Raw genomic sequence first — 15,579 nt, forward strand, 5'->3', positions numbered from 1 at the left:
TTGATAAACTTGAAAAACGCTTTAGGGTTTGTTTTCATTTTGTCGACAGTTACAGATTCAACATTTTGTCTGGCTTTGCGGGACAGGTGCGAAAGATGATTTCTTGCCTTTTTGTAGTTATCATGAAGAGTGGCGAGATCGGGGGATTGTAGCTTCCTGTGTTTTTTGAAAGTTTTCCAAGTCTTTTCCTTGGCGGCTTTAGCAAGAAATTTTCGAACACCAGACCTCTTAATGCGGAGAAGTTGGCTAGCGGCAGAAAGTAGTTCAGTGCAAAAAATATCCCAGCATTCCGAGACAGACCGATAGTGAAAGACAGTGGGCCAGTCGAGGCCGGAGAGATGGGCATTCAGATTTCCGTAGTCAGAGTTGAAGTAATCCACTCGCGCGACAGGGAGTTTGGGGTTGGGAAGTGGAAGACACAGCCTAAAAGAGACCGACTGGGGGTCGCTCTTGCCCAGAGGGGAGACACATTGCACATCGTAGGCGAGCAGCGGATCATTTGAGAGCACCAGGTCCAAAGTGTTGTCGTTATGTTTAGAAAACCGAGTGGCGACGGATACAAATTGGTGAAGACCCTGCAGCGTTAATACATCGAGGAAGTCGTCATCTGCTTGCGCAGTGGTCTGTGGTAGTTCAGGGTTGGACCAGTTTATAGTTGGATAGTTGAAGTCACCCATTAAAAGTAGGCATACATTTTTTGAGGATGCATAGTTGTTAACGTATTGTAAGAGGTGTAGAAGGTCCGGTTTGTTATTGAACGATCCAGAACGATAGACGCACACGACCAAAAAGGAGGACGACCGAGTGTGGAGTTCAATAGCAGTGTTAAGTCAAGACCATTATAAGGTTTAATTTTGCAAGATGTGCAGGAATTCGATAACAATACATCAGGAACTGGGCACGATCGATAATCATAGGAGACGTAGATGGCGGTACCTCCCCCGGACGTGGAAGTCGGACGATCCGAGTGGTATAGTACATATGAGGGAAGAGCTAGTTCAGCATCAGGGAGGTCATCTTTAAACCAAGTTTCGGTGATTGAGATAAGTTTCGTGTCGAGCGTAGAGACCCGCAAATAAAGTTCATCGCGGATTTCTTGAGTGCGAAGGCTACAGGCGTTGAGGAGGAGACAGGAGGGCGGCAAGGTATGTAATGGTGAGGTGGTTGTAGGTTATGTGGTGGGTAGTAGGGTAGCAGCAGGAGGTGGGGGTGAGACGGTCAGCATCGTGAATTTGACCCCAAAGGTATGTAGTTTGGCGATATATACCGGTTTGGTGAAGAGTGCTGGGAGCCGGCGTGTTGAGGCGGGCAGGGAATTTGCCCAGGGGAGAAATAGTGATTGTTTGGTTGATGCGACGAATGAGAACGCTCTGTAGACGAAGGGAATACAGCCGGGAATGTGGGATACGTCAATTCGGAGGAACTGGGTGCCATATAGAATAGTATTGTAGTGAGCTTGAGAGTATGGTGCTTGGAGAAACGGAGGGATACGATGTGCGGAATTTTCCGGTGCACGATGTAACTGATTTCCCATGACACGCGAAGAGGTTGCGGAGTCAGAGTGAAACTGGGGTCACTCAGTGTTCGTAGTATAGTGGGAAGCGTATTCGGAGGGGAGTGAGATTTATTTGGCAAGGCGGGAGGGAACCTCATGGTAACCTGGACAACCTTATAGTTTCGAATACAGAGAACCGATTCTCCATTTTGCAGGCGCGATTTGAGTTCTTCGAACGTGGTCTGGTAAAGAGTCTGCTGTCGCTTCGTCCGATCGGGGTGAGTTTGGAGTGGGAAGGTGCGGTCTTGACGGCGGTAGGAGATATATTGAATGAATTTCGACTTTTGAGTCTCATTTGAGAGTAGTACTTTAAATGGGCGCGGGTGTCCAGAAGCAGAGGGTCTGTCGTGTGGGAGCCGAAAAAAATTTACTTAGGAGGGGAGGCCACTCTTAGTGATCAAATCAGCCACCAACTCGCGTCCCGTAATGTCAGCCTGGGTTGTTGGATCCTCTGGCACGTTCAGAAGCAATACGTTAAATTTCCGTAAATCCTCCTCGCGTTTATCTTCAGCCTCTTGCATTTTGGCATTGAATTTCTCCGTGTATGTGGATTCAGCAACGGATCTATCTGGGCTAGAACGGTATCAGTGAGAACCATAGAAATCTCATAGGTAACTAGAATGCTGCCGCCTACGGCCGAGCTTGACGCCAGTTCACCTTGAACCTTTCAGCCAATGAGAGGCCGTAGAGCGGTTCCGCCAAGGAGGATAATAATCCTTCTTGATTCTGCTACTATAGTGGGAGATGGGTGACGTCATTCTCTCTGGTGACATAAAACTCTTGGCAGAACCGCTCTTTGAGCTCTGATTGGCTGAGATCTGGCTTTCGTCTGCCACGGCGTTTGGTCCATTTGCCAGTTACACGGCAGCATTCTAGTTACCTATGAGATTTCTATGGTGAGAACGGAGTGATCAGTGATCCCTGAAGCTGTGCCACGCTGTTGGAGCACAGGCTGTAGTCGTGCAAGGACGTCTTCAGAGATAGAAGCGGCCTGGTTATCTAACTTCGTAGTAACCTCATTTCGACCGGCAGTAAGTTCATTTTTTAAAGAGGAGGTTTCTATTTTTAAAAACTGGGAGAGTTCATTCAATTTAGCAGACTGAGAGTGACTTAAAAAAATCCTTATTTCCCACCCTGGGGGGCGATTCTGTAAAAAATCGAATGGGAATTCGATCGCGATACCCTATTCGAAATCGACTTCGACAATTTGCATTGATTTATGATTATTCGAAATCTTTACCGAATACCATTCGTCGAGATCTCGAAGTTCGAAATCTAGTTGGAATAGCCCCCCAGGACTTCGGTGGACCACCAGTTACGATTTTTTTGCTTCCACAAGGTGGCGTTGTTGTTACAGAACCTCGTTATTTCTTCTCATTTAAAAATTTCAATTTAGATCATGTAATGTTTCTTCATTGCAGTGTTTTTATATCATTTTATTAAAATTATTTTTATCATATTTGAACCATGTTCAAGTTTTGGAATATTTCGAGCTTCCTTATTAAGTTACTATTGTTTTGTGTTGTACTATTTCAACGCAGTTATGCTATTACTCTCTTGGAAGAACAAAGTAGTAAGTTTTGTCAAGGCTTGTCTTTGAGAATAACTTAAATTTATGCTATTTATATTTTAGAGGTTGACATAACGTGGCTTCATGCAGGAGAAAACTACACTGGTTTAGGCAGCAACCAACTTGGTGTATTTTGTCATTGCGGTGATCAGAAATCTGTCATATCAACCTGGAGAACTACTTATGTTAGTTGATATTGAAATGGTTTTTATTTAGCATAGACTCAAAATGTGATATTTTATCACAGGTAGAAATCAAAGGTGCGAAAGATTTTACTTTATTTGAGGGTGGAAATGGATCGGAAGTGGTTCAACAACATAAATCCCACTTATCAAGCTGGTTACCTTACACGCCATGGCGTCATAATCAGATTTATCTCTCTGCCTTCGAAACCAGATGTATCGGAGTTACTAGCTCAACAAACTATAAAGTTGAACTTATTATACGAAGTATATACTTTGTTATTCACTTTTTCTTATATTTATATAATGTATTTAATTTTTTACAGAGATTAATTATTGGAGGTTAATTCAGATGATTATCGGGGCGTTTTTATTTTTCACAGCACCAAGTGTTTGCAGGTAATAATGCATAGAATAGAATAATTATTGAATTTGAAGTAGAATAATTATTTCTTATTTTAGGAATTCGCTGTTTTATTACACATCAGGAATTTCTGTTGGAGTTTTTGCTTCTATTTTGATACTCTTTTTTGTCATAAGTCGTTTAATACCTAAGGTTGTTTCAATACTGTTTATTAACTTAGGCTATGTTTTAATTTTTTATGTCTTCAGAAATCAGCTGCATATTCTGTGATACTCTTCGGTGGTTCATTTACAATCTACATCTTGCAAAAGCTATGGTTTAACTTACGCGAATTAATGATGAATTACAGTACATATATCATTGGTTACGTTGGTTTAGCGGCTATAATTAGCTTTGCTGTGTGCTACCGTTATCAACCAATGACAGATCCTAGGAGTCAGAATTTGATTCAGTGGGCCTTTCAGGTTATTGTTTTTGTACCTAAATTTTGTATATAGTATACGGCTTTAATTAAATTATTATTTTAGTTATTTGGACTCCTAATGGTGTTTTTCTCCACTGAATTTCATGAAGTGTCTATGGCTATTGTTATAATTCTAGTAGCTTCTTATAACGTTCCTGCACTTTGGGTTGCCAAACTAAGAACCTTTTGGTAACTATAGTGTTTATAAAATTTTACCATTTGTACTTGATTTCATTAATGAACAAGTAACTTATTATTCCTAAATTTATTTAATGAATTTTGTAATTAATGGAATTAGAATATTCATTTGCATGTACAGTAGAAATATTAATTTTGTTTGCATGTGTAGTAAAAATAATTTCCAAATATATGATTAAGTTTATTTCACAATTTTAACCTTAAAACTAGAAAATGTAGAATTTTTATCTTATATATTTGACAAGGAGACGAAGATTTCCGCCTAAAGTTAGATTTCTAACTGAAATGGAATATTTGGAACAAAGTAATAGAGAAACTAGGAAAGCGATAGATGAATTAAGGAAGTTTTGCGACAGCCCCGATTGCAACACTTGGAAATATGTGTCAAGACTGAAACATCCGGTGCGATTTGCTAAGTTTGTCGAGGGAGGTTCTCATCTAACTGATGATGAGATTCTGAAATTCAACAGTGACTCTACAGATACTGTTTTAACTGATGATGAGATGGATGTTGAGATCACTGATGATGAGAACTAGAAAAATGGCCAAATATTTTAACTTTAACCATCAAACATCCTTATTCATCATTATTTTAAAGATACATTCTTAATTTCATTGTTGAAACTATGTATAAAGTGTATATATTAATTAAATGCCGAGTGTTTTGTGATTATTGATACCTTGGATTAATCATAGAAGCTTTCACACCAGTTATGTAATGCAAAAAAAATCATTTACACACCTTCCACTACTAATGAGGATTAATAATTGAAAAAACTACAAAACCATAAATTATGGAACAAACAGTCATATCCCCTTCAATTGTAATATCATGAAATATAAAATTTCTTTCAAAATTAAACGTTTTTGTTTAATGTTTCACGTCTAGAAAATCTAATCATTATATTATAAATGATAAAAAAGTACTAAATTACAAATTTACAATTGTAAGTTATGGTTAAAATAATTGATGATTTAGTTTCCCATATAAAATGTTGATATGTGAGGTAACATTTTGTAATGCGTTTACCACAAATCTCCAGAAGATATTTTATCACTGTATGAGCGCCCAACGGCCCCATTTCACCTACTCAAAGCGGAGTTCTGTCAAATGTAATATTTTAAAGTTTAGTATTAGCATAAGTAACATAATAAGAATAAGTATGACACTTCCTATTGCTTCAATGCTAATTTTCTAACCGAAAAAAAAATGGCGCGCTTTCTCTGTTGACCGCTAATTTCGTCTCAGTTAATTTAGTTCGTATTACCTGTTTCCCGGTTGCTTAGATTTTCCTGTGGTATTATTTTGATTTGTTTTTACTTAAATTGTCCTTCGGTTAATTTTTTTTTGACTGTCGTTTGCTGTAATACTTATTATTGACCAGTTTTTCATGCCGCGTACCAAGGCCCGTGTTGTGTGCCCCACCTAGCATGGCGCCCATAAACCCTTGCAAAAGTATTAAAACTGGTTAAAAAAAACTTGATATTTCAAAGTCTACTATTGACTGGGTTGGATGTAAATCCTGCCAAAGATGGGAGCTCTATGATAACACCCAGTTATTTGGTCATGTTGACTTCGACGATATAACTGAGGACACCCCCTTCACCTGCAAGATTTGTGCACTCTCAGATGAACACAAACAGCTTCAAGCCGAGCTCAACAGTATAAAAAAGGAGACTGCTGTTATTGTGGGAAACGATACCTCCACTAGACAGAGGGTTGGCATTATTGAGTCTGACATAATTTCGATTAAACATGATATTTCAAATTTTTCTCTGTCTATCAATAACTTGGAGTCACGGTTTGACATTTTAGAAGATTCACACAGCAAGATGTTTGACAATCTTTCTACCCTTTTTAAGAATGAGATTTCAGCTCAACAATCAGTTCTGTCTGAGAAGCTTGACAGGCAGGCTGACTCCTTGTCACGAGATGTGTTTGCACGTCTCGACCCTTTACTAAAGGAGAGGGACGCATCTTTTACCCACAGCCTATCTAAAATGAATTTTTGTTCTAAAGAAGATGTTATCTCTATTATGAAGGATGTCAAGACTGATCTAGCTGATTCTCTCTATGTTGTTAACGATGAAACTCTCTCCGTTTTATCAAGGCGCAACAACATCCTACTTTTTGGGTTAGTGGAATCTTCCGCAGCCAGTGATTCCGAAGCCATCTCAGGTCTCCTACAGAACTGTAAAGTCAAAACTTTTGTCCGTTTCTTCCGGCTTGGTGTGGTTCCAACTGATGGAGCGAGACCACGCCCAGTTAAAATTGTTTTACTCAAGGAAGGCCATAAATCGAACATTTTTTCCTACTTGCGGACGCAACGCCTCGCTGACCCTAACTTCCCACTTTGTGCTCGCGATGACCAGACTCCGATACAAAGAGGACGCTACGCTCAGGCTAAAGCTGAGCTAGCAGCCAAAGTAGCAGCTGGTGATACTGGTTGGTCTATTAGGCGATTTAAACTTGTGAAAGTGCAATCTCCAACAGCTACAGCAACTGATTTTTCCGTCCGGAAAAAAGTTCCTTTAAACTCCCAGACAATTGCTGGTCGCCAACCGCGCAGTGTCGCGCCCCACTCTCGGCAACACATGTCCGTCCAACTACCTGAGCGGGCTTCGGGGCAGGGTGGAGCTTCGTCTTCCTCTGTCTGTGGTGTGGTTCCTCCTCATGGTGCGGCTCCTCATTCTCACTGCCAGGTTTCTTCTAACTCTGCCTCGGCTGGCACCTCTGGTTACCCCAACACTACTCAACCTTGGCTCCAACAGCCTTATGGACCATCGCCTAACTTCAACTTCAACCCTAACCATTACTATAGTCGGCCGCCTCCTATTTTTCTCCCTCACCCATTAACTCTGTTGGGTGCCAGCCCTTTCGCTCCTAGACATTGTGTGCAAGCCCTTAGTGCTCGGGCTGTCCCTTTTTTCCTGCCCCCGCCTTATATACCAATTGTTTAGTTCATTCTCTTCCTCCGCGCTTGGCCACTCCCCATCTGCAAGAACAGTTCGTACTTGGAAATACTTGTTTTGCACCCGCTCTTCTCTCAAACGCGCGAGGTTTAACCTCAATCTACAAGCACAACGAACTATCGGACCTCATTCATTCTCATAAAGCTACCCTTGCGGCCATTACTGAAACTTTCTGGTCGGCTGACCATTTAGACAGTGAGCATTCTATTCCCGGCTATTCTCTCTTCCGACAAGACAGGGGTGTTAGCTCCTACGGGGGTGTGGCCCTCTATGTTTGTAATTTCCTTTCCACGCCAGTTTTGAGTTTCTCTGATGTTAATTTACTGAACTTTAATCCAAGCCCGCATGGTCTTGACATTCTATTTATTTCGATTAATCACCCCGATTCCCCTTCTTTTGTTACTGTAGTTGTAATTATCTATAGATCAAATAACCCATCCTTTATCAACCATGACCTACTAGTAACTTTTATCACTGCAATTAATGATTATTGTATTCACCTCAAATTTAAACTACTGGTTCTAGGTGATTTCAATTACCCTAAAATACATTGGAATTCTGCTGTACCAGCTCCCCTAGCCTGTCGTCATACTAAGACCTTTCTTGAATGTATTCTTGATAACAACTTATTTCAAATTATTGATTTCCCTACCCGAAACGGTGGTCTTTACTGCTCTGATAATGTGCTGGACCTAGTTTTTACATCTGACCAGTGTCTGGTTTCTGACCCTAAACTTCTTGCTGCTCTTGGTACTAGTGATCATGGTGTTGTTGTCTTTAATGTTCAGTTGAGGGGCTCATCCCCCCACTTTGTTCCTAGACCCCACTTTTTCAAAGGCGACTACGCCTCCTTTGATGTCTTTTTGTCTCAAATTGATTGGTCACTGGTCTTTTGTTCAGACTTGTCTAATTCCTGGTCCAGTTTTCTTACAATTTTAAATTCCGGTATCTCTTCCTTTGCCCCTTTTCGTAAGCCCCCTTCCTCCCCTATGGTTAATTCTCGTACCGCCCGCAGTAGGGCCTTTAAATCTTCTGCCTGGGCCAAACTCCTACAAGCTAAAAAACGTTGCGTTCCCACTCCAATTTTAGGGCGGTTCCACGAGCAGTACCATAGGGCTCGCAATGTCCATACCTCCCATTGTCGAAATATTAGGAGGAAATATGAGGCTGGCCTCTCAGATTTAATTAGTGATAACCCAAAGTCCTTTTGGTCTCATATAAACCGGTTTTGTTCCGCTAGGGTAGGTATATCTGACCTTATTAAGCCAGACGGCACCTACACTTCTTCCCCCGCTGAAGCTGCCTCAGTTCTGAATAACTTCTTCGCCTCCACGGTTCGTACTCAGGGTCCCCTCACTACTCTTCCATCTGTCACCGGCCCTTCCCCTAGTTCAGTTAGCGCTCCCGTTAGTTCCTCTGGCGCTCCCGCCAGCGTCTCTCCCTCCCATATTCTTTCTCGCTTTTTTTGTGAACCTGCAGATATTTTTCGTCTGCTAAATATTCTCAAGGTATCTAAGTCCCCTGGGTCCAGACGGTATCCACCCCTTTCTCCTCAAATCTCTTGCCAATGCGCTTACGTTCCCACTCTATCTTTTAATTTCGCGCTCTTTTGACCAATCTGAACTCCCCCCTCCTGGAAAATTGCTAATATCACCCCCATTCACAAATAAAGCCTGGTTTTCACTTGGCGGAAAATCACCGACAGAAAGTTCGACGTCGGCGATATGGTTTTCGACGTTTCGCTCACTGTCGGCGTTTAAGCATTTTCACTTGGCGTTTTTTTTGGGCAGAAATAAAGCGATTTTGTTCCAGCGAGTTCGTCGGTTTTCGTCTGATTGTGGAGATTTAAGCCTAGGCCTAAAAATGGATGATTTATCTGATCATAATAGTGAACTATTGATTAAAGCTCATGTAAGCATTTTAAATTTAATGTTATTTTACATGATCTATCGTGTTCAAAGAAATATGAGTTACGAAAGATCGGTTTGTGTGAAAGAAACATACTGGAAAAGAAGGCAACAAGGGTATCATGAAAAAAAAACACGTTAAAAAAATTCACAGAAAAGTATTAACCATCCCCCCTGACGTCACAGTCACCTTTCGAAAATGGTTTTTGATTGGTTGAAAAAGAGCGAAATCGCCCAACTGAGCGAAAAAAATAGAAATGAAAATCGCCACACAAAACCGAAAACCGACGGAATTTCCGCCCGGCGTCGACGGAAATTTTCGCCCATTTTCCGTCGACGCCGGGCTTTTTCGCCCAAAAACCGCCAAGTGAAAACCAGGCTTAAGGTTCCCGTTCCGACCCCACTACTTACCGACCCATTAGTAACTTGAACCAAGTTCCCAAACTCTGCGAAAATCTAGTTAATGAACAAACTACTGCCTTTTTATATTCTACTAACTTTTTCTCCCGTTCCCAGCATGGTTTTCTTTAAAATCGTTCATGTTTATCTAACCTGTTGGAGGCCACAAATTTATGGTCCAAATGGCTCGACGAGGGGTTTAGTGTCGACGTCATTTACCTTGATTTCACAAAAGCCTTTGACTCTATTCCCCACTCATGCCTTCTAAACGCTCTCCGCTCGGCTGGTATTTCCGGCGATGCTCTGGCGTGGCTCGAGAGCTACTTATGTGGGCGTAAGCAGCGGGTGGTCGTCGGCGGGCAGCAGTCTGGCTGGGCTGATGTGGACAGGGGTGTGCCTCAGGGCTCTGTCCTGGGGCCGCTCCTTTTCAATGTTCTCATCAACTCTATGCCTGAGTCTGTTCTTGTCGCGGTTGTTCTGTTGTTTGCGGATGATTCTAAGCTCTTTCATAAGATTGGTTCTCAAACTAATTGCCGGGAGCTTCAGGCGGATTTGGACGCTGTTGTGGTTTGGGCTGGTGATCATGGCCTTTCTTCACTTAGGTCCCAAGAACCCTATTTTTATCTACTCCATCACTGGCAACCCCCTTAAGACCACCCTTTCGGAGCGTGACCTCGGTATTATTGTGGACCCCGCCCTGAAATTCTCCAGCCACTCCAATAAAGTCACTAAGCGTGTCCGTTCAATTGCGGGATGTGTCCGCCGTAATCTAAATTTCCGTTTCCCAAAATTAATTAAAACTTTGTATAATGCCCTAGTTCTCCCGATTTTCGATTTTTGTTCCCCAATTTGGACCCCTCATTTAGCTTCTGACCAATTGTCATTGCAAAAGCTCAAAACCGTTTTACCAAATTAGCTACTAAAATTGATAAGCTACCAGCCCCGTCGCGCTTAAAATCCCTGTCCATTCTTCCAGTCATTATTCGCCACAAAATAACTAACTTATGCCTTTTACACAATTTTTTCCATAAAAGTCTCGTGCACAACTTTTCTGATTTTTTTGTTTTAAATGAGGGTTCTAGAGGCCACTCTTATAAATGATCAAAACCCAGGGCAAGCACAACTGTTCGTTTAAACTCATTCTCTAATTCTGTAATCAATGACTGGAATGCCCTTCCCCAATCTATTGTATCCGAACCCTCCCTCCCTAAATTCCGTGCACTTTTAAATGAGCATTTTAACCGCGCGTTATGATCTCACCTTCTGTATAGTTTATCCTATGGTATCTGTTTCACGCATATGTTTTTGAAATCAACACAAAAGCCTTGCTGGCTTGGTAGATATTTTTCTGTTAATAAATAATAATAATAATAATAAAAAAAAAACTTTTTTCGGCACTGATACTCTCTTCAAGCTGTGACTTGGACTGGCGACTTACCGTTTTGGATGACTACTTTTTGATAAAAATTTAAGCCTAATATCGGAGATCACGTTCTGGAGTCGCGAGGGGCTTTGGCTTTGTTTTGAAGCCCACGTGCGAATCACGCGTGATAAAAAACATGAGCTCGTGACGCCGAGTATAACATTTTTAATTTTTATCATTTTAGATTAATATTCCGCCTATATATCGGAAACCAGATATTTCGGCTTAGCGGAAGTCTCACATATTTTAGACACTAGATGGCTCTGTGTCTATGGTTGTAAATCTCGAGACTTAAGGAGGGGCCCCCTTACCGGGCGGTGGGGGGTATGGAATAAAAATCTAAATGGTTATTTATAGGACAACAAATAACGTTTCAAGTGTACTAGATTCTACGTGCACATTAATTTGAAACGTCAAACGTGTCTAAAGGACCTTTGGGAAAAATTTATTTTAAGCAATTTGGGGCTTCCTTGAAACCGGGGGCCCTCGGCGATCACCGACCAGCCGACCTGGCCTGTCGTTAATTGTCATACTTATTGTTATTATGTTACTTATGGTATTAGGTATCGATGCAAAACCAGCAACAAAATCTCACTGCGCCTAGAGGCCTCTAGAGTCAAAACTAAATATATCTAATTACCAACGCGATTTCCCCGCTCCTCTTACCGTGTTACCATATGTAACATAATTACTCATAAGTATGCCACTAGCTCTATTTCTTCCCTAACGGTTTGTTTCACAGATATTGCGTCATCTGTACCCTACGTAATATTTGACGTCATATTTGACGTCATCGAATCTCAAATGCCGATTATGCCCTCGAACAATTAGCTCTAAGTCTGATAAACCGACGGCCATTTTTTTTGTAAACAAACCGGTTTGAACAACCGAGGCTTAGGATCTAAAATGAACTACAATATAGTGTTAAGTTCTGTTAATGTAATTAATTTGCAAATTAATGAAGTTCTCGGAGACTTACGTTCTAAAATAAATTTTCATTGTCAAATAAGAAGCAGGTTTATTGGAAAAATAGTTGAAATTCAGGTTGAGTTTTTCTATAAGGTTGGAGACTTTGCAGATTCTTTTGAGACTAGGCCTAACTCTTCTAGGCTTGATATGGGTTTTAATAACGCTGGTGGAAATTGGAATATCCCACTTCGACGACTTGTTCCATTTTCGGAAAGCGATCACTTATTGGTCATTTTCTCCAACTTTTCATTTTTCTAAATTATTCATTATTTAACTTCATCCGCACAAACCAAGCGAGTTTATAAATTTCAATAAAGCTACATTGGGCTGACTAAAATTCCGACGCAAAAAATTCCTTCTCAATTTAGAGGTTTTCCATTGGCTTAAATACATATGTTAGTAGCCAATAGTGTGACTCCCAAAATTACTAGGATGAATAAAAAGGTTAAAATCTAACGTAATCCACCTTTTTACTGGTTCGTGGTGAAACAAACCGTTAGTGAAGATTTTTGAATGGAATAAAGGTACAGTGGCATACTTTTGAGTAATTATGTTACATATGGTGTTACATAATTTGTGAACGGCCCCAGATCCGGGCTCAATCTAAAGTTTCTTTTCAGTTGTCAGCTCCAAAGACTAATACAATATGGACTAATTAGACACCAATGGTGGGTGGATAGCACATATTTTACTAACCTCAGACAGTGCCCCCGCCAGCAGTAGGCACAAGTAGGCACGTGCCTATGTTGAAAAAATTTAGGCCTCTAAAAGTTTCAAAAAAATACCCTCTGGGGTCTCCAAATGAGACCGAATATGATTTTCAAATTTTATTTATTTTTAAAAATTGGTCATCTAGCTCTGTAAAAAAGAAATCCCATTCAATTCCAATTTCCAAGAGTCCTAAATGGCCCTTACAAAACGTTATCTTCTTAATCACCTATACTCGAAATCAATCTTACCTGAGTACACTACCAATGGCAGCGAACTCTGTGGTTTCGGCCATTGGTAGTGTACTCTGGTTACATTGATATAGACAGAAGCCAGGACTAGGAGATGCCAGTGGTTGCCGCGTTAAATGAGCCCCGGCCATTGGCAAGGCTAATTAGCAACTCTAAATAAATTTTTCAAACAGCCTTTTTCAAGGCTAGATATAGCTGTTATTATTATAAAGTCTGTTTGAAGACTACATAGCTTTAACTAAGCTTCATTGTCTTAAACCTAGTTAAGGTTATTTCGCTATTAGTATATAATAGTAGTATTTTTAAATATGAGTACCAGAAAATTTTTATCTGTTGCTCAAAAACGACAAAAAGGGAATAGAGAAGATAGTTTCGTTAGTGTCAGAAAGGTGCAATGGCACGTTTTTAGTCTTACACGTGCCGTATAGGCTCTTAGTAAGACTCCTGGTCTCGCTCCGTTGTCCGGCGTCCACCGCCGCCGCCGCCGCCGCCGCCGTAGGCATGACACGGCACGGTAGAAATCATACTAAACTTAGAAGAATCCTCGCACGCGATTGCGAGTAACAGCCACGCGAGGAAATCAGCCTCTAGAAGTAACAATCAAAAGCTAGAAGAATCTTCCTACAACTCTTAGAGAAAGAGACACGGGAGAGTCACGTGACACAAAGAGAGGACGCGGGAATCGTCGCTACGTCTAGACTGGCGCTGGGGTAGAGCTGTACCGCGAAATGGCTGGGGAGAGGACGCGGGAATCGTCACTACGTCTAGACTGGTGCTGGGCAGGGTTGTCAGTTGGGCGAAAAGTCGCCCAATTTGGGCTACTTTCAAAACGATTGGAGACAAAAAATGCTTGGGCGATTTGGGCGATTTTTGGGCTCCTTTATCTGTCTTCAGTCGCCCGCACTATTTTCAAAATTGGTAGAACACATTTTGGATAGACGTATACCGTTTTCAAGATGCCTCTGGAGAGCACATAATGAAGGTGCAATTAAGCTTTTAAGTTTAGCAATTTCTAACGCACAAGTAGAACGAGTTTTCTCCCAAGTGAACTTGACGAAAACTGATCTTAGAAACCGAATGAATCTCGATTTATTGTCTAGTATATTATATGTTAAATTCGGACTAGCTCGAATAAACAAAATGTTCGGAATTTGTGCCTCCAACTGAACTTTTAAACGCATTCAACCAATCAATGTATAACCAATAAGCATATGTAACATAATTACTCATAAGTATGCCACTGTACCTTTATTCCATTCAAAAATCTTCACTAGCGGTTTGTTTCACCACGAACCAGTATAAAGGTGGACTACTTTAGATTTTGACCTTTTTATTCATCCTAGTAATTTTGGGAATCACACTATTGGCTACTAACATATTTATTTAAGCCAATGGAAAACCTCTAAATTGATAAGGAAATTTTTGCGTCGGAATTTTAGTCAGCCCAATGTAGCTTTATTGAAATTTATAAACTCCCTCGGTTTGTGCGGATGAAGTTAAATAATGAGTAATTTAGAAAAATAAAAGGTTGGGGAAAATGATCAATAAGTTATCGCTTTCCGAAAATGGAAAAAGTCGTCGAAGTGGAATATTCCACCAGCGTTATTAAAACCCATATCAAGCCTAGAAGAGTTAGTCCTAGGCTCAAAAGAATGGTAGAATCTGCAAATACTCCAATCTTGTAGATGCGCCAGAAAAGCTCAACCTGAATTTCAACTATTTTTTCCAATAAACCTGCTTCTTTTATTTTACAATACAAATTTATTTTAGAACGTGAGTCTCCGAGAACTTCATTAATTTGCAATTAACATAACTTCATTTTAGCTCCTAAGCCTTGGTTGTTCAACCGGTTTGTTTACTAAAATAATGGCCGTCGGTTTATCAGACGTAGAGCTAATTGGGCGACGGCATTATCGGCATTTGAGATTCGATGACGTCAAATATTACGTAAGGTACGGATGACGCAATATCTGTGAAACAAACCGTTAGTGAAGAAATAGAGCTAGTGGCATACTTATGAGTAATTATGTTACATATGCAATTAGTACATTTTTTAATAAAATGATTGGTTTGATTTAAAAAAATTTAGTTAAGTGAGCTTGTACCATTTGGTTATTAATGTTTTACTTTGGGCGACAAATTGGGCTACTTAAGAAAGACTGAATTTATTTTGGGCGACAAATTGGGCTACTTTAAAATAACTTTTGGGCGACTTTCTCAAAAACGACCTGGCAACGCTGGCGCTGGGGTAGAGCTGTACCGCGAAATGGCTGGGGAGAAGACGCGGGAATCGTCACTACGTTTAGACTGGCGCTGGGGAATAGTAGTTTAATAACTATATGTACACTCAAATAAATCGTCGTGCTTATTTATTTTTGGCTTAGTTTAACTCACAAACTCGATACAGTAAGCTCGTGTAAGACTATTATTTGGGTCACGTGACCCACTTGTTTTAAATCGTCGGCGCAAACCCATAACGATAGTTGTGAGGAAAACCTAGGCAAATAATTGGGAGAGGGTTTAGAATCCTTGGGGACTGATAACAGTGGTAGAAATACTGCTGAAGTACTTCCAAACGTCATGGAAATGGAACTAACTCATGAAGGAGAAATTGCAG

General features: G+C 40.7%; 1 protein-coding gene across 1 annotated transcript; it reads left to right on the forward strand.

The window, feature by feature from the left end:
- The first annotated feature begins 2,933 nt into the window (after nucleotides 1-2,933).
- Nemp (Nuclear envelope integral membrane protein) lies at nucleotides 2,934-5,014 on the forward strand. Its single transcript, XM_090162809.1, has 8 exons — nucleotides 2,934-3,128; nucleotides 3,189-3,310; nucleotides 3,373-3,574; nucleotides 3,634-3,706; nucleotides 3,770-3,863; nucleotides 3,920-4,135; nucleotides 4,199-4,323; nucleotides 4,578-5,014. Exons 1-8 carry the CDS (start codon nucleotides 3,023-3,025, stop codon nucleotides 4,867-4,869), a joined length of 1,230 nt encoding a protein of 409 aa, XP_090018935.1. The 5' UTR covers nucleotides 2,934-3,022; the 3' UTR covers nucleotides 4,870-5,014.
- Nucleotides 5,015-15,579: the final 10,565 nt, after the last annotated feature.

The sequence above is a fragment of the Leiobunum rupestre genome, chromosome 11 (genome assembly GCF_980474605.1).
Source record: "Leiobunum rupestre chromosome 11, qqLeiRupe1.1.hap1, whole genome shotgun sequence".
NCBI classification, from domain to species: domain Eukaryota; kingdom Metazoa; phylum Arthropoda; class Arachnida; order Opiliones; family Sclerosomatidae; genus Leiobunum; species Leiobunum rupestre.

Coding starts and splice junctions, on each gene's coding strand:
- Nemp (XM_090162809.1), top strand. CDS start 3,023: ATGTTCAAGTTTTGGAATATTTCGAGCTTCCTTATTAAGTTACTATTG. Junction 3,129..3,188: donor TCTCTTGGAAGAACAAAGTA/GTAAGTTTTGTC, acceptor TTTATATTTTAG/AGGTTGACATAACGTGGCTT. Junction 4,324..4,577: donor GCCAAACTAAGAACCTTTTG/GTAACTATAGTG, acceptor ATATTTGACAAG/GAGACGAAGATTTCCGCCTA.